The sequence below is a fragment of the Myiozetetes cayanensis genome, unplaced genomic scaffold (genome assembly GCF_022539395.1).
Source record: "Myiozetetes cayanensis isolate MyiCay16 unplaced genomic scaffold, myiCay2020 scf10, whole genome shotgun sequence".
NCBI lineage: Eukaryota > Metazoa > Chordata > Aves > Passeriformes > Tyrannidae > Myiozetetes > Myiozetetes cayanensis.
The window spans coordinates 14,950,103-14,974,082 of NW_026086605.1; the positions used below are offsets into that span (position 1 = coordinate 14,950,103).

The window sequence follows — 23,980 nt, forward strand, 5'->3', positions numbered from 1 at the left end:
AAAATTTGATAGATGGCTTCAATGTGGTTGTAAACCTTCTTGTTCCTTAATAAAACGATATTTTTAAAAAACTTGCAGTACCACTGAGTTAGGAAAAAATGTTGAAATTCTGCTAGTAAATATTTAAGGGCCGAGTTTGATTGAAAAATTCCATTCCTCCTCATTAACACTGAATGAAACCTATGCTACATCCCAATAAATGTGTATTCTTCACTAGTGCTTTCCAAAACAGTATTGGTGAGACAGAATTTTTCAAAGCTAAAGAAGCATTTTCAAATTTAAATACTACATAGGATTTCTTTATGATAAAGACCATCATGCAACCTTAGCAATATTGACTGGTCTCATGAAACACAGTCCATTTTGCTAGCTGTCAGTAAGCCTTACAAAGCCTTGGTTTTAAAAATAAAAGAGCAGAGGTTGTAATATTTATGATTCTTTAAATCAAGAACTGTACAGAATAAGATTGTTCCTGAGAAAGTTCCTATTAGCCTTGAATTTCACAAGGGCACTACCCCTTCTATCACTTATTAATAACATAGTACCTAAAGGCTCCAATTAGATATTAGAACACAGTGATAATAGGCATTGTAAATGTGCAAGACAAATCTTCCCTAAGGGACTATAATACAATATTGTTTTATAAAATCCAAGTAATGTCTGAAAATAGCTTTATAGCTATGGCAGACTACTACTAACTTTGGCCTAGATCCTGCAATGAAAACATGCGTTGTGAGTCTCCATTGTGTAAGAGAAGGCAAGGAACCTGCCCTTTCAGTAAAAGGCCTCTGAAAATGGAAGTTGCTGTTACAAATTGGATTTTTTCTGTTCACTTTCAGAAAAAAAACATAGGGTAGCTTGCAGTTGATGTTGAAAATCTACCCTAGGAGTTTCTAGTCATATCACAAAATGCTACTGAGAATGACAAATACAAGTAGAAATGTGCTCGCTGACCTGGATGATGAAGTCAGTCTTTGACTACTGACCAAACCTTTGATTTAGGTCACCACAGTACTGTCTGAGGTGTCTAATGTCAGCTAACTGCATGGACCCTCACCGGTGGCAGTGGCTGGACTGTTCCTGTCTCTTGGTCTACACTGACGTTTGCCCATGCCCCGAAGCTTCTTTCCCACCACCATAGGTGCAAACAGCACTTCGCATACAGGTTTCTGAAGCGCGGTAGCTAAGGTGGCTATTTTGAAAACTAGACTCCCGACCCTTAACATTTTCCCAGCTCCCGATTTTCTGCCCTGTGCCCGGGCTGGCCGCGCCGCTTTAGGCTGCAGCGCGTCCTTGGAGCATCTGTCCGGTTTTGCCCCCAGCTGCCGGACCCCCGCGGCGGGCTGACAGCACGGCGGGCAGCGCAGGTAGCGGCGGGCAGGGCTCTCCCGGGGGCTGCGGCTGCCGGACCCCCGGGGGCGGCGCGCCCGGTGAGCACTGACGGGAGGGGGGGCCCCGCTGCGCGCCGAGGGGTCCGCCCAGCGCCGCCGCTGCACGGGCTGCGGCAGGAAAGGAGCGGCGGCTCCTCGGAGAAAGGAGGAGGAAGGCGGGGGGGGGGTCCCTCGGAGCGGAGCGGCCGCAGCGAGAGAGGCGGGGCGGGGTGGGCGCAGGAGGCGTGGAGGGGCCCGCGGCGCCCGCGGAGCGGCGCGGAGGGGCGCGTGCCATGCGCGGCGCGGCAGCCGCGGGTCGGTCGCTGGCTCAGCATGCGCGGGCTGTGCCCCCGCCTGTGCCTGCTGGCCGCCGCGCTGGGGCTGTGCGGGGGCAGCAGGAACTGCCCCGACCTCATCGTGGACCGCTGCCTCTGCGCCGCCGAGCGCTCCAAGGGACCCGGCCGCCCGGCCCTCCGCATCAAAGTGGTCTGCAGCGGCGGCGACTTGGTGGAAACTTTGCAGCCCGCCGTGCTGCCCAACCGCACCGTGTCCCTGTGAGTACGGCCCGCGGGGCAGCGCGCACCTGGCGCGGGGCGGGGGGTGCCCCGACGGAGAGGGGTGCGGGGGAGACGCGGGGCTGGAGGAGACTCCGCGGCGCGGCCGTGCCCGCCGCACCGGAGCGGGCAGAACCGCTCCGTGCACATCACAGATTCCAGCCCTGACCCGGCTTTTAAAAAGTCTATGAGAGAGTTTGGGGTTGTTTTTTTCTTTCTCCCCCCCCCCCTTCTTTTCTTTTTTTTTTTTTTTTTTTTTTCTTCTCAGTTTGGAAACTCCTGCTGGCTTTCGGGTCGAGCTGGGGAAGCTGGGCTTTCCTTGGTGTAGATTGCATGCTGCTGCGTGCGGTTGTTTGGGAAATGTCAGTGGTTGCAGAACTGATGGAGCTCTCTGGTGCACCTTTCCGCCAGCAGCGGGACGGGCTCAAACTGTCCCGGCAATAAATAAATGATATCGGTAATGCTGAACTACCTTCTGGAGTGCTGTGTCATTAGCCGCTTTTCCCTTCCTTCTTGTCTCCTCTAAATAAAGTTTGGAATTTCATGTCTCCTTTTTTTAACATGAGTTTCTGTACAACCATTTGAAGCTATCAAGTCTCCAATATCATTCTGAGCTGTTGGGTGATTTCAAATGACTCATGGTTTAGTGTTCTCCCCCTTTTTTTTATTTTCCCAACTAGGAAATAGCTTATGATGTTTTGTTGCCTGTTGCACATAGCTGAACTTGAATAAATGGTATATATTGTAAGTAAGGTAGTAGAACTTTCTGTAACTGTTTCAAGTACAGCTGAAAGTAATGTCCCTGTAATGCACCCAAGCAGTAATAGCTCTGTGACATTTACCCTTTAGATCATACACATATCAACAGACCTTTTACTGTTGAATTTAGTTCTGTTGACAATTCCTGCTGTGAACATCTCCACTGTTCACTGCGTTTTCTTTAAGTCAACACTTTTAGGAGTCAACTGGTAAAGATAGTAATTTATAACATCTGGGGAGCCTGTGCTTGTAAATGTACAGATGTGCTGTATATGCTCCAGTTCAGTTTTAGCTATAACTGTTGAGTGACTTGATGCTGATTAGGTGTATGCTAAATATTCATTTGAGAAACTTCGGCTTATGTACAAGATATAATAATTAGACTTCCTGCTAAATTTTAATAGGCTCGTTTAAAGTAAAATTATTAAATTACTTATCACTGTAAGTTTTGACCTAGCTGATAAATTCACTGCTACTTCTATAGTTTATATAACTTGGAATGTAGTTAGATCTTGTACTCATCAAAATTATAAAATCTTGGGCAGGCAGGAATTATTTTTTCCTATTGGTTAAAGATCTGTAGAAACTCACACTTGGCATGTCTGCAAAGGTTCTTCCTCTTCAATATTGATTTACAGAGTCTTATTTAGGTTTTAAGAAACTTTTACTGAGGTAAGCGCCAGTTGATGAATCCAGCCGACCATAAGATCAACAGAAGTATGTATTCACTGTAGTGAAAAGAAGTTGAATTGGAAACAGAAGTGAGAAAAGATGGACGGGGGAGGTGGTGTATTTGAAGTGGTAGGTGGGAGGATTTGCTCACTTATACATATGATTTAAGGCACCAGTAGCAAACTTTATACTATAACCCTAAACACATGCATTTCAGGCAATGTTTGCTCAAAACTCATTAGAAAGGTTCTGTGTTAGGTTTTTTTAGAAACTTAATCACAAATAGGCATTGACTTGAGAGCTGATTAGCTGGCCTTAGTTGATATAAAACATACAAACAATATATATATTTTTTTAATATTTCACAAGGACAAGTATCTATGTATTTAGGTGATACTATGTATCACCTAAACTTATACATTTCCACTTACAGTCTCTCTTCTCATTTTGTTCTATTTTTTCTTTTTTTTTTTTTTCTTTTCAATAACTAAATTTAAGGCTAAATATTGAAGGTAAAAAGTAAAAAAGGTTAAAATCTACGTTAGGAACAGTAGTTTTCAGCAGCTGCAACATACAGGTGAAAATTTGATTAAATGTGTCAAAGGTTTTCCAGGAGGAACTAGTTTTGATGAATTTACACCTGGAGATTTGGCCAGCTGCAGAAAATAATGATAAAGAGCTCAAATATTAGCACTCTTAGATTTGTAGCTGCATAGGAGATGTGGGCAAAAGAGGATGTTGTAGTAGGCACTACCTGCTTCCATTCAGTTTTATGGGCCCATAGAGAGAAAGAGGTCTATAACGTATGGAACATAACCTTTTGGATTGCTTTAACAATTAAAAGTATAGAGGTGAGTAAAAGAATATATGGTCAGATGCAGTAACACTGTAATGAAACAATGTAACAAACATTTAGGGGGTTTGAGGCAGATTACTTAATCTTTTCGTATATATATTTTTTATATAGGGATCCTGGTTCCCTAGACCTGGGTTCTTTTGGAAAGCAAGATTGAAGCCAAACTCCTTTATATGTTCTGCAGAGATGAAAGAGGAATTACTTCTGCTCTATCTCATAAGCCATTAAGAGATGAAGCTGTGGATATGTGACATTTCATTTACATGCTCAGAAATGTTACTTACCAGCAAATCTAGAAGTTATGATTTGTTAGTTTAATGTTTTTTTCACCTGAATGACCATGGACCTTGGCTGAGTTTGGGACCTTGGCTGGGTCTGACCATTTAGGCTCTTTATGGTATATATATGCTGAAACTGTTGCTACTAAAAATACTTCTGACACAGTCACATGCAGTAACTAAAAACTGGTGTGAAGTCACTGAAAAAATGCTTTTTCTTGACAGGTTTGGACCAATTCTTTCCAGCTTATGAGGTGGGGAAGTCTGCAGAGTTTCTTTGAAATCATATGAACACTAGAGCTATTCAGTACTGTCTGAATGCTCCCAATGACAAACAATCACACTAGAAATAAAAGCAAATTATAAGCTGATAAAGCAGCTATTCCCTCCTCTTTATTTTATATTAAAACCTGAAACAAAAAAACCCACACACACCCCTTGCTCTGGACTCTGTTTCGCTGTCTTTATTTAGTCTTTTACTGCTTTGGGAACAGGAGTCATGTGCTTGATGTGAATCAAAAGAAAAAACTTAGCTGTTGCTTCACAAAGTATTTGCATGTATCTTGTTAAAAAGAATTCTAGTCCTTATGGATTTGCAACATGTATTTCTGTGCCTTGTATACTGGGACAGGGGTGGAAAAAGGCAATTACTTTTTTATTTCCCTCATGAAGAATACAGTTGTTGAATCACTAATGTATGGGATCCTCTCTCACCACTTCACTCTCGGTTGGTGTGGAAGTGTGGATCCAACAAGGAGGAGTAATATCACTTCAGGATAATGTAGTTTTTAGATTTTATGGCTGAATACTTAGGAATTCTTCTATTGAATCAATATTTTACTTTTTTTTTTTTCCCCCCAAAAGTGTGGTTGGGTTGTTAAAGTTTAACTGTAGAGAATAAGATTATTTGCAATCTTCTTTCTCTTCTATGCTAACAGAAATTTTAGTTGTTAAACTTTTGGCTGAGTTGCTGAAATTTGGGTTATGTGGCAAAATTTTGTTGCTGCTTTTTTCAGTGTGAAAGTTCTACAGTTTGAAATCTCAGGAATCAGCAGATTAGATTCTCTACTAAGTTATTCTGTGTGATCTGGACAGTATATTGGTATGTTACTTTATATACTTACTTTTTTCCTGTCAAGTGGTGTTAAAAACTTTGTACTTTTAGTCTGGACGTTATCAGTTCAATACGTGTTTTCATATCACTGGGCAGAATATATTTTGAAGTTATAAATGCCATCAGTTTCTGAGAGCAGCAACACTGTTTTTTCCTCCCTCCATTCAAAATAAGGAGCAACATTTATACTGAAGGTTGATATTTTTACAAATTTTATCCACAGGTACACCTATGGAAATCTGTTTTAACTGTCATCTTAGAAATGAGGAAAACTTATGCTGTTGTATGGGTTACAGCAATTCAGTATCATATAGGATTCTTAATACTTTTTATATCTATGCCTTTCTTCTGACTTTGAATTGGAGGTTGTCTCAAATTCCTCAGATTTTCAATTTCAGAGTGAGGCTACATGACTCCAGTGGTAATCCATAGCCATAATACGTATGAAGTGGTATTCATCTTCAAAGCACTTCACAAACATTAAGTAGTCTTCTGAAACCAGCATCGCCCCGCTTTTCTCTGTCCCAAAATTACTTTTATGTCACATTCATTTATATCATGTCTACTGGAATTTATTCCAAGTTATTATATTACCATATTTGTTTCATGTCTAGTCTTTTACACTCCGATATTCAGTTTAGGGTATATCAATATGGTTTATTAGATATAAGCGTCGTGTTGTAAAAATAGATCACAAAAATGTTTTTTATGTTCCAAAGAGCTTGGCGTTTAAGCTAGCCAAAGCAAACAAAGCAAGACTTGAAGAAAGACTGAACAAAAAATATTATTCAGAAGCTTTATTTCCACATCTTAAAACTCCCATATTTTTCTTCATTGATACGAGACCTAACATAGCACTGCTAATTTGTAAATAACAGCGTTATTAAAGAAGGCAGGCTGATTCTTGTTATAACGGTTTTCACAAACATTTTCACCTTGGTTAGCTTACTGTGTTCACTCAAAGGATAAGAAACAGGTTTCCTGCTCCATTATTTATGTGTGTATACATATTTATACAGGCTTTCTCTGAAACTCCAAAAAAAAACCAAACCAAACAACTAAAAGCAGTTTGTGAAAGAAATTCCTAATATAAAGGGAATCCACATAAAGTACCCCAAAAACCTGTAAGGAGAGCAAAATGAAGAGAAAGGTGCTACAGATGAAAAATCTTCAAATATTAGTCTAATCTTCCTTGATATTTCATGTTATGTATTCACCTAGAGTGACCATAATATACCATAACTGAAAATATTTTATTTTTCTTCATTATTTTTAACAAGGAATTACCTGCACCTGAATTCTCTTCACTGCTTGTGAATAGCAGGAGCTACTACTATTATGACAACTTCCAAATAATTACTCTTTTGGATGAAACTGATGCATTGGCATGACTGGAAATTGTAACCCAAGAGGAGCGTGAAAAAATTCTGCTAAAGAACACAGAACTCTCATAGCAAATAATGAGTCCAAAATAGAATAAATGCTGCTTTAATAGTTAGAATACACATAACTTTTTAAGGTTATACGAGTCATGCTGACATTTCTTTCTCTCTTTATTATTAAATTGCAAATGCAGTAACTTACAACAGTGCCATATGTCCTCCTTATGCTTTATGTCCTCAGTGTAATTTTTTGGGGGAAAAGTAGTTTGTGTAAGAGAATGGGATGAGAATATCTGAAAACAGATAAAGTTATTTCACAGTATTGAATGGTTCATTAATTTAGTAATTTAATGTAGAAATCAAGTCCATATACTAGAAAATTTGCAGCAGTGTGATCTTACACTTTGTTTCTGTCCAGAGGTAAAAATAAACTGGTGAGGATAGCCAGGAGGAGAATAATGCATGTTGGAAGGGAGATTTATCGTTTAAGTCCATATAATCTGATACCTATTGAGAAGTCCTAAATGAAGCTGGGGTTTTATGAAATGGTATAATTTGTCAGTTGACGAGCTACTGACCTTGTTTGCCTTAAACAGGAAGAGATTTAGTATATGTTGTTGGCTCTCCTTTTTCCTTTTTTTTTTTTTTTTTGGTAGATTGGCCTAATATTCATAAAATCCATTTAATTTTACCTGTCAAAGGATATGCGCAACAGAAATTTGTTTCTGAAGCGTATGTATTTTCAACTCTTGCAGTGAGGTGCTCTGTATGAAGCTGCATGTGTCGATGCCCCTTGGGACCAAAGTACTGTCAGTCCTTAAAATGTAGTTATTTAAATTTTTGAAAATGTGGCCCTTTTTTTTTTTTCTTTTTGAAGGCATTCTGGAACATTTTCTCAAAGCACATTTTTCTTTCCTTGTCCCTTTCTAAATATCCTGACAGCATAATAAGATATTAGGTGAGGTGAAGAGTAGGGAGTGGTTGAGTGGTGGGGAGAGAGGTGAAGAGGAAAGGTCTAGAAGGAAAAGGTCTGAAGAATATTATTAAAATGAAGCTCCAAAGATTTAATATTTTATATACATTCTTCTTTTTCTGCATCTTTGGAGGTTTAAAGTCAAAACCATTATTTAAATGTTTGATGCTTTGCAACAATAGTGTCATATTAACCCCTGTGACTCTGGAACTCTATAATACAGAGCTGGTATAAGTCTGAAAGTTAAAGAGTATAAGTCTGAAAGTTAAGTTAGCAGAGTATGTTTACCAAAGCAGAGCTTCTGCCCTGACAGCCAATAGGAAACATACATTCCTATATCTGCAACTTACACTGCACATCTGAGAGTCAGAGCTTGGTGCCAGCTTGGTTTTCACTACTCAGTAATATTGATGTATGTTTTCAGAAATTTCTATTTATGCCATTTGACTTGGATTTATGAGGAAAAATTGCCTATTGATTCTATACTTCCTCCCTTTGCGTGTTTCTGATAGACTAGCCAAACCATCCCAATAATAAAAGCATATAAAACATGAAAAGGTTGAGTGCTTTCCCAATCAACTGTGATTAACTTTGATCAATCTCAAGTTTGCTGTCTAATTCGAGACTTCTCAAATATAATTTGGCTAAAAACTCTGTGTATTTATAATATTAACTCCTTTTTCTCATCTACTTTGGCAATTATGTAGTACAGGGAACACAGTTTTTATTTTGTTCTTATTTGTTCTTATTTTTGTGGGAACATGCCATTCTTCAGACTTCTCTTAAAATCAGTTCCAACTGTGTTTTCATGCCTGGGACTGATTTGGAAGTATTCTGAAGGTATGGCTAGTAATGAAAGCTCTGCTTTTGCAGTTTCTATTATAGTCTTGCACAGTTGTTGACAGTTTCTTTTCCGTACTTAGTTGGATATCATCTTATCTGAACAGCAGTTTGTTCTGCCAATAACACAAGCACACAGCAGTTTATGGATATTCTGCTCATAGACCTATAAATCTTTGCAAAAACCTTAGAGTTATTCCTAGGTCATATAGAATCTGGATTTGCTGATAGCTATGCATAAGTAAGCAAGTTCTTTTGTACTTTAATTTTAAGCTTTCCTTTGGTGAGTGGCTGTTTTCTGAAATGGCTGTTCATCGAAACTCATGAAAAGTGTAAAGGCCTGTATTTTCAGCATATATTCTGTAGGCTTCATATAACACACAGTGAAGTTCAATGGATTTTCTGTTATTAAGGTATCATTGTGATTTTCAAATAACCTGGTAAGGCCTCCAAGTTATGAACATTTATGATTCTCCTTGTTTATTAAAAATTACTGTGATTTCTTCATTCTAGTATCAATTTGGATGGTGTCTTTTCGTAAAACCTTTCTCTTTATGTTATGGGATAGCCAGTCCCAGAGAGCACGTGTTTTATAGACAAAAGTATTAATTGGGATGTTAATAGTTTATACATGTACTGTGACTTGAAAAAAGAACAAATTGCATCATAGAATGGAAAATAGCGTTAAAACTGGTAAGTACCAAATCAAACCTGGAAGATTTGAAGAAAAACATAATGGAAGAATTGAACACAATATTACAGTGTATTAGTAGTTCCGTGGCAACATTTTATTTGCATTACAAATTAATATTAGTGTGCATGGTGTCAACTTCTTTGAGAGCAGAGGGGTGGAAGATCATAATCTGCTTGTGAGCAACTTTATGAACAGACTAGGTTTTGTATAATTTTCTCAGAAAGTATACTGAAATGTTAGGAAAGGTTCCTCTAATTGAATGTGCTAACAGTCTGGCAAAACAGGAAGCCTACAAGGATTTAAGAGAGAGGGAGAAAAAACCCCAAAGTTACTACTAATTTTGAGGAATCAAATTTACCAGCACTCCTGAGTGACTGAAGTTTTATACATTAACGTGTGTCCTATCAGGGAAACTTTGCACTACTAAGAAACATGCTTAGTTCTTTGTCTTCCATGGAACATTTTTGTGCTTTATTATACCCATCTACTGTTATTCCCAGAACCTTTTGGTTCTGCACTTTCCTTTTTTTATTATTATTACTGTTGTTTTTATTATCGTTACTTTGATACTTCTGCTTGTTTTTTCTTCTCATCTGCATATTATTTTTGTTCATTGCTTACATGTATTACACGCTGCTATGCATTTCTAAAAAAGTAAAAAATCTGCCTCCCTGCTCCTCAGCTCTGCTTTTGGTCCTCTGGTATGCTCTACTTCCCTCCCAGCCTCTGCACTTTCACTGCTGTGTGCTGCTGTGAGCTTTCAGCTCACAGTCTCCACCACTTCTTTAGTCTTGCATGACTTTCCAGTTCCTTCTATTTTCTAAAACCCTCCATTACATCTTCCCTCATCACCTTTGATCCTTGACTCATTTTATCCTTCTTGTCTGAACTTGCTGAGTGGAACTGAAATAAGTGAGGGCATGGGTCCTTAGAGAGATCTGAATTAAGTCCTGGAGTTCAGCGGTGCCTGGAATTGGGGCCAGGCAGATGGAGTTGATCCTATTACACAACTTAGAAACAAGAAAAATCTTTTGAATCTCTAGCTCTGTCTCCTTAGAGTTTATCATTAAAACTGCAGCCAGTGGAGTAGAGAGGTCTGAATGTGGTTGCGTCAAGAAGTAATTTTATATTGACCCGCCAGATATGTTGCTGATGATCAGAGGGAGCAGTCACAATGATCAGAGTTTTTTTCCATCCCTACTGTTTAGAAGGAAAGAGGAAAAGTTTAATTTCCAGTTTTCTCTTCACCTTTGTGGCAACATTCAAACAACATGGCAACTGACCTTCCAAAACTATGTAAGGTGTATAACACAAATAATTATAGTGATAAAGAGGAAATCTTGATGTGTGCTATTATTTTCCATGCAGTTCTTGAGCCAGAAAAGTTTTCAATATGTAAGCATATCCAAGCTTAAGGGACTGTATACATTTCTCCTGTGACATTAGCTAGTATTATTTACATTGTAAGTTTATCATACAGCTCTATTTTAAATTAGTTCAGATTAGTGAAGTATTCTCAGCTATGGCTGTAGCAGTTGACAAATCTCTACTAATTTTGTAAAAGACACAATTTTCCATCTATTCTACATATGCAATGCAGGAAAGGAAACACAGTCAAAATGCATAAATGGGAACCTACTTTCCATTGGAAGAAAACGGTGTGTTATTCCCTCTTTAATGAATGTCATCATTATTAGGCTTTTGTATTGGGCATGTATTTGTGAATTGTATTGTACCAATATTTTCATCATTAGACTTTTGTTTTACTCTAGTCCCTAATGGAGTCATACATCATCTCACCTACAGCAAGGTAATTATCTGTAGAGGGAGAATAGCAAAATTTGGTCGCATTATGCTTCGGTAACTCTTCAAAGTGTGCTACCGTGATTTTTAAAGGATTTTGAATTACATGGTGCTCAGAAAATGGAGTCAAGCTGTGGAAGTTACACCACCAGGTATTCAGGTAACTGTTAAACTGCTATTGCATGTGAGAATAATACCTGTAGTTTATTTCTTTACAGGAAGTTTTTCCCTCATGTTTCGTCAACAATAGCTAAACAAAGTTAATCTCCTCTTTCCCTTGGTTATATCCTGTAAGAGCCTTGTGGAAGGATATTCCATACTTTTTTCCTTGAATGCTGGGAGACTTGTAAGAATATAAAGTTCATCCAGTGTGAGCAGTAAGCCATCTTTAAGGTTGAGGGGTTATTTTTTTTTAATGTGAATCATGCTTTCCTTTCCTTTCTTTAGCACCAGTGCTGATAGGGATTTGAGAACTTGTTTTTTGTGGACCCCAGGTAGACCTGAGGAAGAGTAGAAGAGGACAACATTTGACATATGAAAGTGGCTTGATACCAATCATAGATGTTTGGTATTTATCCATTTGTATGATTTAACATGTATTAAATGAATGCCATCTGCTGTTCATGTTAAATTAAGAGTTACTAGCATATACTTACTAGTCCTCATGGAGCTGTAGCAGGTATTTTAGTTCTGATGTCTTTCTTTCTTCTTCTGTTTAAACTAATGAGATTTTCAGAAAAAGAGAAAGTAAATTTTCTAACACTTTCGTCTTTCCTTCTATTTACTTTATTAATACTAATATTTACTATAATAAAAGGATGAATAAGGACATTTCTGAGACTTAAAATGTGGAGAAAAAACATATTAATGGTAATTTATTGTTGTACTATTCATAATTTTTTCCACTTTCTGCACAATTACATTATGAATAACGATGTAAAGAGTCAGCAGTATAAGCTGATGAAGTAAAAAATAACCATAAGAATTAAAGAAATGTAATAAATTATAATCTTCTGCATTTAGACCAAATGAAGTTACTGCTGTAAAGTACTTCATGCTTATTGATTATCATTATAAACCTGTTTCTAATAAACTGTTACTTTTGAAAATATTCTCATTATTTTGTGCCTATATTTAATAACTAGTTCATTAACAAATTGGTCCATAAAATGATCTTCATAACAATTTTACACACTTAAACAATAACTTGCTGACTAGGATGAAATACTTTTTTTTTTTTAATAAGTAATACAGCAGTATTGCTAATTGGACAAAATTACTTCCAATGAAAATATTCTCCATATTTTTCCATGTATTGTTAATAAGACTCAAGGAGTTAGTTGGCTGAATCTCCCTGTACTAAAATGCTGTGGAGTTTTTGTTTTCTATAGATACCCTTGAAGAAATCAGGTCAACTATTTGGTATTGTTATTATGACTACTTTACAAATGGAATACTTGGTTACCAAGCTATTTGGTAATGAAGAGGGATTAGATGCCAAGCCTGAGTTTGGAAAAGATTAGAGCAAATAATTTTTTAATGCTAGCTTTCCAGAGTACTTCTTTAGCTGAAGCAGAGTGATTGTTTTAAACAAATAAAATCCCTCAAGTAATCATTTATTAAACAGCACTGAAGTCAAGTTGGTTTGTTTTTTTTTTTTCTGTGAAAGTTTCTGTCAAAATGGTGGTATTGAATTATATGTTGAGCCACTCACTCCATGTGATTAGTTAGCCTATAAGCCTTTTTGGTTGGCTGGTGTTTCCCTTTTAAAATTGCAATAGCTATTAAAGCTTTGGAAGAAGCTTTATTCTGAAGAACTGGGACAGCTGGGTTTCCGGTCTGTTTTTACTTGCTACTTTGCTGCTTTGTATGAATTTTCAGATACTAATATTATTTTGGAATAAGTAAAGATATGATAAATGGACTTCATAAATATTTATGTTTACACAAGTTCTCATTTTCTGCAGTTAGGACCGTCAGTAGAAATACACGTGGCTGTCCTGGACCAGGCCAAACAGCCATGATGTATCCCAGTATCATGTCTCCAGATTAAAAGTTATTAAAGCAGGTGCCTGGGGTAGAGTAACAGTGTGGTATTTCCCACAAGGATCTTCTAGTTTCCATCGCAACTCAGTTGTAGTTCCTCTGCATTCAGTTGACCAAAATGGTATGCTTTTCCACAGCCTGATCCAACCCCTCTCCAGATCCCATGCCAGTTCCCTGCATTTGGAGAATCCCATGACAAGAAGTACCACAGCTCAGCTGTGTGCTGGCAAGGAACCATCCCCATTTTGTTTATTTCTGAGATCCATTCAATCAGAGCTGACATGGTTATCGAACTTGGGAGAATGGACTAGGTTCTGTCTTCAGTAGGTAACTCATCTCTCTGCTTTTCTCTTATTAGTCACTGTCAGTGAGCTGAAAGGGAAGGGAGTGATGAAATTTCAAGAAGTAAAATTCATTTATACTACTAATAGTATGCTCTTCTCTGTTTTCAACATTGTGTTTAACTTCATAAAAAGAGAACAGTGATAAAGCTTTTTTTTAAAAACAAAAATCATTACATTTAACTTAATCCATGGGAAAATGCTTTGGTCTTCTAGGAAAAATAAAAGAAGCTCTACTCCTGCTTTTAACATTTTGGATTAATGAAAAATGAATAAAAATTTGAAGTCAGCTTTCTCATTGGTTGGCCTAGTTTTCTTGTTGCAGACTGATAGATTTTCCTGCATTCCTCTCTATTCCTGAACAATAAGAGCATCTTCAATTTTCCTTGTGTGTTGTGGCCAATATTTTGTGCTTCATTTTGTTCTTGGCACTGAGGATAGTAGAGAGGGAGAGGGTCTGACCAAGAGAAAAATGTGTTAAATTGCAATAACAGCATTCCAGTGAAAAAAGGTTTTGGAGGAGGTAAATGGCTTTAAAAGATACAGAGTGCTGATCACTGGTCCTTTTTAATTTTTTTTTTTCAGCTGTTAGCAATAGTTTTGATTTTTGAGGCTGGCAGTGTGGTTGTTCAGGAAGACTGCAGCATGGTTCTGCTTATTGATACCACTTTGTTGAAGTTAAGCTTCACTTTGTCTTTCAGTGTATTCTGTAGTTATAACATGCTGATAGAAGCTGAGTAGATTTTGATATTTACTGGATATGGATCACCACTCTTCATCTGAGACAGGAAGGAAATGAGTAAAACTAGAAATGGAAGAATTCTCATTTTGAGCCTTAATTTTTTGATTAGGGGGAAACAAAGGTAAAAACATTGATAACGTTATTTTTAACTGGATTGCACTTTTTAGCAAAACTGGAAGGCTCTCTGTAATGCTTCCTCCTTGATATAGTCTCTCCCCATTATATTCTGCGGGATCAGCATAAGGCTGATCCTCTCTGAATATGTGGCCATAAAACCCGTGATTCATCCCTATCTCTGGGCTTAAGGCAGGCTGCTATGCTTTCACCTTTTATTTGTTACTTTGTTCTGCACCATTTTCCTGATTTTTGAGCCCTACTGCTGACTGCCATACTGTTTCTTTTCAACGTTGTTTTTTTTTTGGGGGAAAGGGTGTTTTAGTTTTGGGGGGTTTTATTATGGGAGCTGCCTTCTAGGAACTGAGCAGTGGGAGAGTCCTCTTCTTGAGCCTTTAGTAGGAAAACCTTTGCCAGTTTTGACCATTCAGGGTGTTTAATGTCTGCTAGATTAACCCTGACAGAGACAGACTTAGACCCTATTGACTGCATCGGTGCTTCTTACTGTAGGGCAAAATCCTTAAAATTCAGATCATTTCCTCTCTGTGTGCATGGTTTGAGGATTTACAGACCACACAGCAGAGATCCTGCCCAGTCATCAGACACAGATCTGTTCTGCCAGGTACTTTATACAGGTCTGGAGAAATGTGTCTGTTGCTGACAGTAAGTCAAAGGCTGTCCTGCAGCAGTGGAGGATACTATGGGATCCTGATGGGTTCCCCAGCCCTGAGTGAGGATGTGGTTATAGGGAAGTTTCAGCTTACTTTGAGCTTGCAAGTGTTATGTTAAAATACGCTAAAAATAGTATTTTTTTGGTCTGGTTTTGCATAGTATTGTAATAGAACTTATTCTGAAGAGACATATAGATCACTGAACAAGTAATATTTTATTAAGGTTAAGTTGCCAGTGTTTAAAAGAATAATGAATAGGGGTGGGGATGAAAATATGAGTTGATGTCCTTTCCTCCTGTGCTTTTCTGTGGTTTTCTGTAAGTTTAAGTGATTAAGAAGAAGGTTCCTATAAAATCAGGATTGAATTCAGCATCAATAAATTCTAAGTGGAAAAGGGTATGTGGAACATCTTAACTTACGCTTTGATTGACTCTGAACGAGGCTCTCTGGAGGTATGATACACCCTGTGAAAATGAAAACTCAGCAGTAGCCAACGTGTAACAGAATGAAACATCTTGTTCCGACTGTGTAAACCCACAGTGGTGCACCTGCATCTTGGATGCTGATACTGACACAGTTCTGATTTTTCCTTGTCAAAAGGGCCATAACAGGACAAGGAAAGGTATAGAAATCCCCAAAGTTGTGGGAAAGCTTGTGTGTGAGGAATCATGAATAGCTGAGGGGCTTTTATCCTGAAAACCTCTAAAGTGTGTTAAAAGTAAATGGGGAATATTATTCACTATTTTCCATATTGTAGCACTGAGAAGGCAACAAATTATTGGATTGGAATTTCAAAAGAAATAAAAAGTAGGCTACCTGCAGAGCTTCTTACTGTAGTTTTGTATTTATGTGTCTTCTCTTGACCACTATCAGACAAGTGAGCTGAAAGGATTCCTGTCTGACTTGCTCTTGATGACTTCTTGCTATTTAATGTATTTATTTGCAATCCAGATGGAAAACACAAAGTTCTCAGAAGACTGTTGGGTGAAATGATTACAGTCTGGGGCAGCTCTGTAGAGTAACATGGATCACTTGGTGAGCTGGACTCAATAGATCAGCATTCATTTTAACATGGCCAAGAATGTTGTCACATATCCAGAATAAAGAAAGTAGTTTGCACTTGCATGTTCCAGAAAACAGTTCCAAAATTGTGTCACTGAAAAGCAGTTAATTATAATGGTGCATAATCTGTTCCTGGTGTGATGTTACTAAAAGTGCAGTGATAATATCGTCTTGGATCCAAAAGCAGGGAATAAAAAGCAGAATTAAGGAAAGTTACTTTTGTTTGCTACTACTGAGAAAAAAATTACCAGAAAAGTTATATTTTATAGTTTCAAGCATGATTTAAGAACTACAGAATCTGTGCTGTATTCTTGAATATGTTCTCATAGATCTCTTTTAGTTGTTTGAGGTTAAGAGGTTATTTGATCATGTCCCAGAGGTAGGTACACAGAAGAAAGATGTCTGATGTCAAAGATATTTAATTTGGGATAATAATGAGATACAGTAATTGATAGCTCAAACCAAATGCATTCAGAATAGAATGTCAGCGAAAATCTAAGTGGGAGTAATTAACCTTTGAAAGACATAGGAACTGTAATGGATACTTCCTACCTTCTTAAATTAAAACTGATCGTTGTAAAAGTTCAACAAGTTAGTGGCTTGACATGGTTATTGCTCAGTGGGGTTCTTAGCTTGATGCAGTGTGATCACGTTGGTCTCTTCTAGGCATTAAAATAAATGAATGGTGAAAAGCTACTACTAGTATGTATTCACATGTACATATATGAATACTAAGAAAACCATGATTTTGGGTATGGACATAGAATATGCAATGTTTCTTTCTGTACAGGAGAAGCTGCCAATCTAGTATAATACTTGTAAACATGTGACTCATTGTTTTTAATACAGAAGTAGAATCCTGCTAGTATCAAAATAGTGTTGTTGACTGTACAGTAGTACACTGTGTATTTGGAAATACTCAACACTGGATAGTTTCCAAGTGTCTTTTGGCTTGACACTGGCAAACATGTTCACCAGGTGTACTTCATCTGTGAATAGTTCTGCTTTGAATTCTGCCAAATATTCTGACTCAAATTTAACTCTTGAGATGTCCAACCCAGTGGTTTTAATGCTGTTTGTTTATTATTTGATGGTATCCAACGAATTCAGTTTCTCCATCAGATTTAATCCTTGTCACTTTACCTAAAACCTATTGACAACAAAAAAGTATTAGCGTTAAGAAATTGCAGTTTGAAAATAATCGAACTGTATCTATCTTCTTCTGTAATGAACTGTATTTCTGTTTTCCCTGTCTGTTGCTGCCAGTAGAATTTTTATTGGGTGGTGGATGTTGGTAAAGGGGATGCTACTAAAACCAGTATAGCTCTTAAGTCAGTGTATAGCAGCTTTATTGCGGAGATGAAAGTCACGAAGAGCTTTGTGATTTGAATATTACCATCCTTTGATCTTTAAGTTATTCATTAAGTTTAATGTTTTAGTACCTACTGTTTTTAAGGTCTTCTTCTTCGGTACCCTGTATTTTAAATTAAAAAAAAAAAAAAGTTATTTCTGTAATTTGGCACTGTTTCTTTCCTCTACTAGGAAATGTGACCTTTTAGCCATTTTAAAAAGATTTCCTCTTGGACTTTCTTAGTATTATTAAAAATAATTTATGCAACAATGAAAGTATTTTTTTATAATTTATAAACACAGGCTGAACCAGTTAGATGTCTGCTCTTTTCACATCACTTTCAGTCAGGTTTACAACTAGTTGGAGAACCTACAGCTACATCTGGTGTGTATGAAATCAGTGTTTTTTACTTACTGAGATGACAACTGTTAGAAAGACCATATTAATCACACTGAGGATTCACTGGTAAATTCTTCTGTAATCTAGGATTACTTTTGTATTATTGATGGATGATCTCTTGTATAACAGGTATGAGTATATACACTGTATTATACCAAAAGTCTAATGCCACAGGAGTAATCCAGGGTATTAGAGAAAAGGAGAAATCTTCATGCTGACAGGTCTTTAATCATGAATGTTTTCTAGACAATTAAATTACTGCTACTTCAATTTGGAAAGTAAAGATATAGGGAGGGGATTTCACAATGCAGCTAGCTTTCAGCTTTCTACTGTGTAAAACCACTACTAATAATTTGGATTTAAACTGAGATACAATGCATATGCTGGGAGAGAAGTTGTGTTTAAAACTAAAGAATAAAAAACCCACAAAACACTTTAAACACTTGAAACCAGCAAGCTTTTTCCTCTTTGGTAACTTAAAACTGGCTTTCCTAGACAATGTGCAAACCATTATAAAAGTATTCAAGAGCAAAGTCCTTTGCCAGAATTCAGTAGCAGGATCTTGAAATGTTTTTATGGCATCCATGCTGCAGGCATTAAAGAAAGCTGCTGTTCCCTTCTTCTGTTCAGAGCTCTTCGCTTCATCTGTAGTGTCTCCAGATGCTATACTGATACTCTGGTGTTGGTAAAAATTATTGCTGCCCATTTCTGCAAACAGGTACCATTTTCACAGAAAAAGCCTTTTGAAGTCACATCAGTTTAATGGCACCATTAACGAGGTCTGTATGGAAAGGGTTTGTGATACAGAATGTATGATCAAAGGTTGCAAGACTTACTTAATACACTCTGTATTTACACAGCATTTTGATGGAGTATGTATCAAAATGTTATTGTCAATAAATCTTGACAACAGCCAAGCTGAGAAAATACAAACTGACAATAGTAGCTGGCATATGAGTAGCAGAAGTTATACTTTGGGGATTTATTAAAAAATAAGAGGATATTGAATGACTTAAACTTTTTCTGAATTTAATTCTTCCCAGGACATATAAATTTTATATTTAGGCACTTATATTATGAGCCATGTGAGAGCGATAGCTGCAGTTTTTGGGACATGTTCTGTGATCTTTCAAGGTGACTAAGATCTTATTTTACTTTAATGAATATAGAAAGGGGAAACTTGCTCATATCAGTCTGACAAAAATACATCAATAGATCCTTTATTGGAGGATAATAGCATAGTATTTGATTCCTTTTAAACATGTTTGTGAGAGAGGTAAACTCCCATTTTCTATAATGAGAAATCAGCTCTATGTAACTGTTTCAGCATTCAAAGTCAAGATCTGTTTTTTAAAAGAATGTTCATTATTTTGCTATTTTTAAAAATACTCAAAACACAAATTTTAAGTTAACCATAAGAAATGTTTTGTGTAGTCTGTGACAAAAATATGATACTACAGTATTTACTTTGTGGTTTGAGTACCCTAAACAATGTGCATGTTGACCTAATTTTAGCATTTAGCAGAGTCTGTAGTTTTGTTTAAAGCAAAATTTATACTTCTGTCTGTAATATTTGTTGTTCTGAGAGTGTAGTTGAAAGCAAGTTCAAGTTTTGTTTTATTTATGATACAAATGATTTGTGGAATCAAAGTTCATGTTGTATTTTGACAGCTAACGCTCTCATTTTTGTGCTGTTAAGATATATGTTAATGTTGTTCATAAATGATGTTCAATATTTAGGAACAGTTAAAAACCCACACAAAGCAGAGCACCTTACTAAGTCAAACTGTTGGTGCTCTAGACAAATATTATATCTCTGAATTCAGTCATTTGGAAAGTATGAATTTTGGTTGCAGGATTATTATTTTTGAAATTATAGGAAAAAAAAAGAGAGGTAGCAGTGGTGACAGATAGCTTGTAGGAAAGCAGTAAACTGCTAAATGTCATTTAGATTCAGGTGACCATTGTCAATACAATGAAACACCGTCCTTCAAGTGAACAATGGATACCTCTTTAGTTGCAGAGGTAAGGCTCAGTGATTCATGTGCACTTCCTTTCAGTCCTACTGCATTTTTAAATCGATCTACTGTGTTATTGCCCTTTTCTCCCATTGCAGGAATACAAAGAAGAATAATTGTGCTGGATTTCTTGCACATGCTGTAAGGGAAATGACCAAAGAATTTATTATTTTTTATTCCTAAGAAGTCACAGATAATGTGATAAAATGGCAATAGCTCCTGATGATAAACAAAAGCATCACTGCGTTGCTCTTCCAGGCCTTGCAGATGACTTGTTTGTAGGGCTTGTGGCAGAGATGTGAGAGGGAGGGTTTTGGGGGAGGTCAGTTGCCACAGGTTTTCAGTGTTTCCAACAAGTTCCAGAAGGTCAAGCACAGAAGCTCAGTAATCTGTAAGTAAATTAACTTAGCATCTCCTGTGCTTTTTGGCTGTACTTTCATCTGACATCCCCTGGGATGGGGATGATGTTGACCAGAGGGAAGTATCTCCCTCATCACGATGTAAAGTATGTAAGCTGCTGTGATGACACTTGAGGATAAGAATGTACAGTGCCTTAATTTGGAACTTTTATCTGAGGTAAAGCTGGCTGTTCAGCTGGAATTTCCAGGTACCTCTCAGCCATCAGGAGGACAGATGGTGAACAGGTGCCTGGCAGCCCAGAGCATTTGTGCAGGGCTCCAGCACAGGGCTGTGGATCCATGGGGCAAAGGAGCTGACGATAAGGACTGAGGGGTCCTATAGAGAGGTTTCGTTTGTAACTCTGGAGTATTAAATGCTGCTGTAGAACTCCAGTTTGCATGCTCTGGGGATGAGGGGGAATGTGTGCTTTTATTTAATTTCAGACTAACTCCAGTCTGGTCTCGCAGACTGAATGCTCCTCTCCTTCTGAAAAGCATTAGATGCATTCCTGGAGCAGAGCTTGAACTTGATTTCACCCACAAGAAATCCCATCAGCATGCTCGGAGGCAGCATTGTGCCACAAACCAAAGCACAGAAGTGGGAACGAGCAGGATTCTGTTCAAAGCACGCTCATGTCCTGAACTCAACAAGACACCAGCATGGGGACACCATAGTGATTGCCGAAAAACCAAAAGTGGTGGTGGAATTTTGATACAAGTCAAATGCAATGAGTTTTCAAAAAACAATTCTCAGACAAACAGAAAAAAGTACCCCCACCAAATTCCCCTAATAACTATATGGAAGCGATGACATGGGGAGGTCTGGGTTAAAGCCCTTCTTATTTCTGATATGTCTTCCATAGTAAAAAGACCTCTGAGTTCTCTTTGGGAGCAAAGGGAGTAGGCCTATCTTCAAGGCTTTGGCCAACTCACAACCCTGTTACATTTATTTGAAAATTACTTGATGTGATGTGGTTTTATATATTAGTTCAGAAATTCAGGGGGTTGTATATTACCTAAATTCTTCAGTGTTCTTGGGTATTGGGTCTGACTTGAGATGGAGTTCATTTTCCCACATTAGCCCTCGCAGTGCTGTGCTTTGCATTGGTAGCTACAAAGGTGTTGATAACACACCAGTGTTTTGGCTACTGCTGGGCAGTACTGGCACAGCATCAACATTGTCTCTCAACATTCCCTCCATCGGTAGACTGTTGGTGGACAAGATCGTTTGCTGATGGGAAGTAGAGAATAAACCTTTTTTTTTTTTTTTTTTTTTCTCTCTTTGCCTGTGTGCACGCAGACTTGCTCTTCTGCTTTAGTCAACTGCCTTATCTCAACCTACCAGTCATTTTTCATCTTATTTTCTCTCCCCTGTCAGCTGGGAAGGTTAGTGATAGAGTGCCTTGGTGGGCACCTGGCATCTAGCCAGGGTCAATCCACTGTGTCTTGGTAGCCCGTGCAGTATTTTTGTCCATCTCTGGCTTATGCTGTGGCACGACAGAGCTCATGAAGTTGAATTAATTATACATCCTGCAGTAGCTGGGATAAAATGATTTTGTATATACTGGGATCACTTGTGAAATACTGAGAGTTTTATTAAATATAATATGAAGTAGGGGCACTGAGGTGCATTCAGAAGCATTTTAAAACATCAGCTAACCTATTTGGTTTGCCAGTATTTTGGATAGTACATTTTGAAATGATTAAAGTATTTAGAAAGGGAGGAACTATTTTCAAATTGCCTTGCTTCATGTCTTCCAATATTATTTCCTATTACTTCAGCTGATGACCAGAACATAAATTAAAAAGCTGTGTGGGTAAAAAGGAACAGCAAAACAAGAAACAGGTTCCTCACAGCTGTTATGTAAGACCTCTAAAATTCTTCTGATTTTGATACTTAATAGATTTTTAGGACAGATTATTCATATTGTTTTGATTTACTGCTGTGACTTTTAATTTTAACATGTTATATCAGAGGGATGATACATGGAGCTCTTGAACTGACAAATACATGTTAAAAATCCTTCTACTGAAAAAAAGGAATTATTGTAAGCAACATTATGTCATCAGATAATTCAAGTCATATACTACACCAAGTCAGGATTCAGAGAGTTAGTTTGCTAAACCTTGGGGACATGTGGCTCAGACTTGGGTTTTGAAAGTGAACTACTGCAGTTCAGCCATCCCTGTGGGGCACCTTTGATGTAGGCCCTTTACCTTTAGGGTTGAATGTTCTAAATGAATAACCTTTAAATAAATACATCTATTTTCATGTTGTTAAAGCTGCTTTTCTTGCAAAGTTTCATTAACTCAGAAGGGGAGCTGGTCTACTAACTACAACAAGGTAATGCTAAAAGTAGACCAGGCAGCCACGAGGGTGCTTAGTAATTGTACATGAAATACTTGTGCACTGCTTTGCCATTTTTGCAGTTCTTATCCAGTTCATGTGCTTGCTGGCTAGTCATTCTCACCTTCTGAAGAATTTGGGATCACATCCCATTTTATTAAGGTTCTGGGTCCTCCTTGGTCAGCTTTGATGTCCATTCCTGCCTGTCTTAATCCAAACTGAAAAAAGTAGCTTTCTTCTCAGTGGCCACTCTCTACATTGAAGTGTTGCTCTGGCAGTAGAGGTTCTGATGAGAAAATAAGCATAAAGAGAGTAACAGTGATGTCTTCAGATGGTGAGTTATGAATTAAAAATAACAGGTGTAGTCCCCAATGTTACTTAAGGATAAGAATGTGATGGATGTGAACAAATATGCTCTGGTGATTTAACTGGTTTTGCATGAAAACTTGTCATTATTGTTTATTTATAAAGTACCGTGAAGATGTGCTGGGTTTCATAAATAATCTGAGAAGTAGAACGGGAGGCCAAAGATACTAAAACTATAAAGGATTTTTAAGTACTGCTTCAGTTCTGCAGTTCTTACTGAAGAATTAAAATCACAACCCTTTAATGTGGATTTATATGTGATAGCTGCTGGATTAGTATATTGCATCAACGTGGTTGTGTGTTTTCCTCTGTCATTTTATTCCATGAATAAGTTGATTGGTACAATGTATTCAGTAGACTCTGAAAGCGGTGCAGTAATATCAAGTCTTCAAATCCATGTTAATTACAGCAATAATATTTTGAAAGTCTGGAGACCAGAAAAAATTATTCCCAGAAGGAAACCAACAGTTCCAATGAATTAACCTTCAAAGAAAGATTTCAAGTATAAAGAAGTAAGAAACCTCTTAGATGCTGATAAATCAAAATTACCTGGAATCTTGTTTTTATATAGTTGTAAGAACATGGATTTTAACTGTCTATGTTAGAAGAGAATTAAATGAAGAATGTATTTTAATACTTTAATTACACAGTAGTTTTTTTACACACAAGTCATTATCATATATCATTATTTTTGATACTTTTATTAGATACTTATGCACTGAACCAAGAAAAAGAGAAAAAGTAAATTTTTTTTATTTTATTTCTCAGGAGAGAAGAGGTAGGACCAAATGTTATCCTTGGCAGGCATAAGGACTGGCAGAATTTAGTCC

At 37.4% G+C, this 23,980-nt stretch overlaps 1 protein-coding gene across 1 annotated transcript in view; it reads left to right on the forward strand.

Moving 5' to 3' along the window:
- The first annotated feature begins 1,703 nt into the window (after positions 1-1,703).
- The window catches only part of LOC126653308 (adhesion G protein-coupled receptor A1-like), a 270,064-nt gene continuing 247,787 nt past the window's right edge, over positions 1,704-23,980 (forward strand). The window contains exon 1 of the mRNA XM_050340872.1: positions 1,704-1,924. Within this exon, the coding sequence (XP_050196829.1) occupies positions 1,704-1,924 (221 nt within the window). The remainder of the gene's footprint in view (positions 1,925-23,980) is intronic.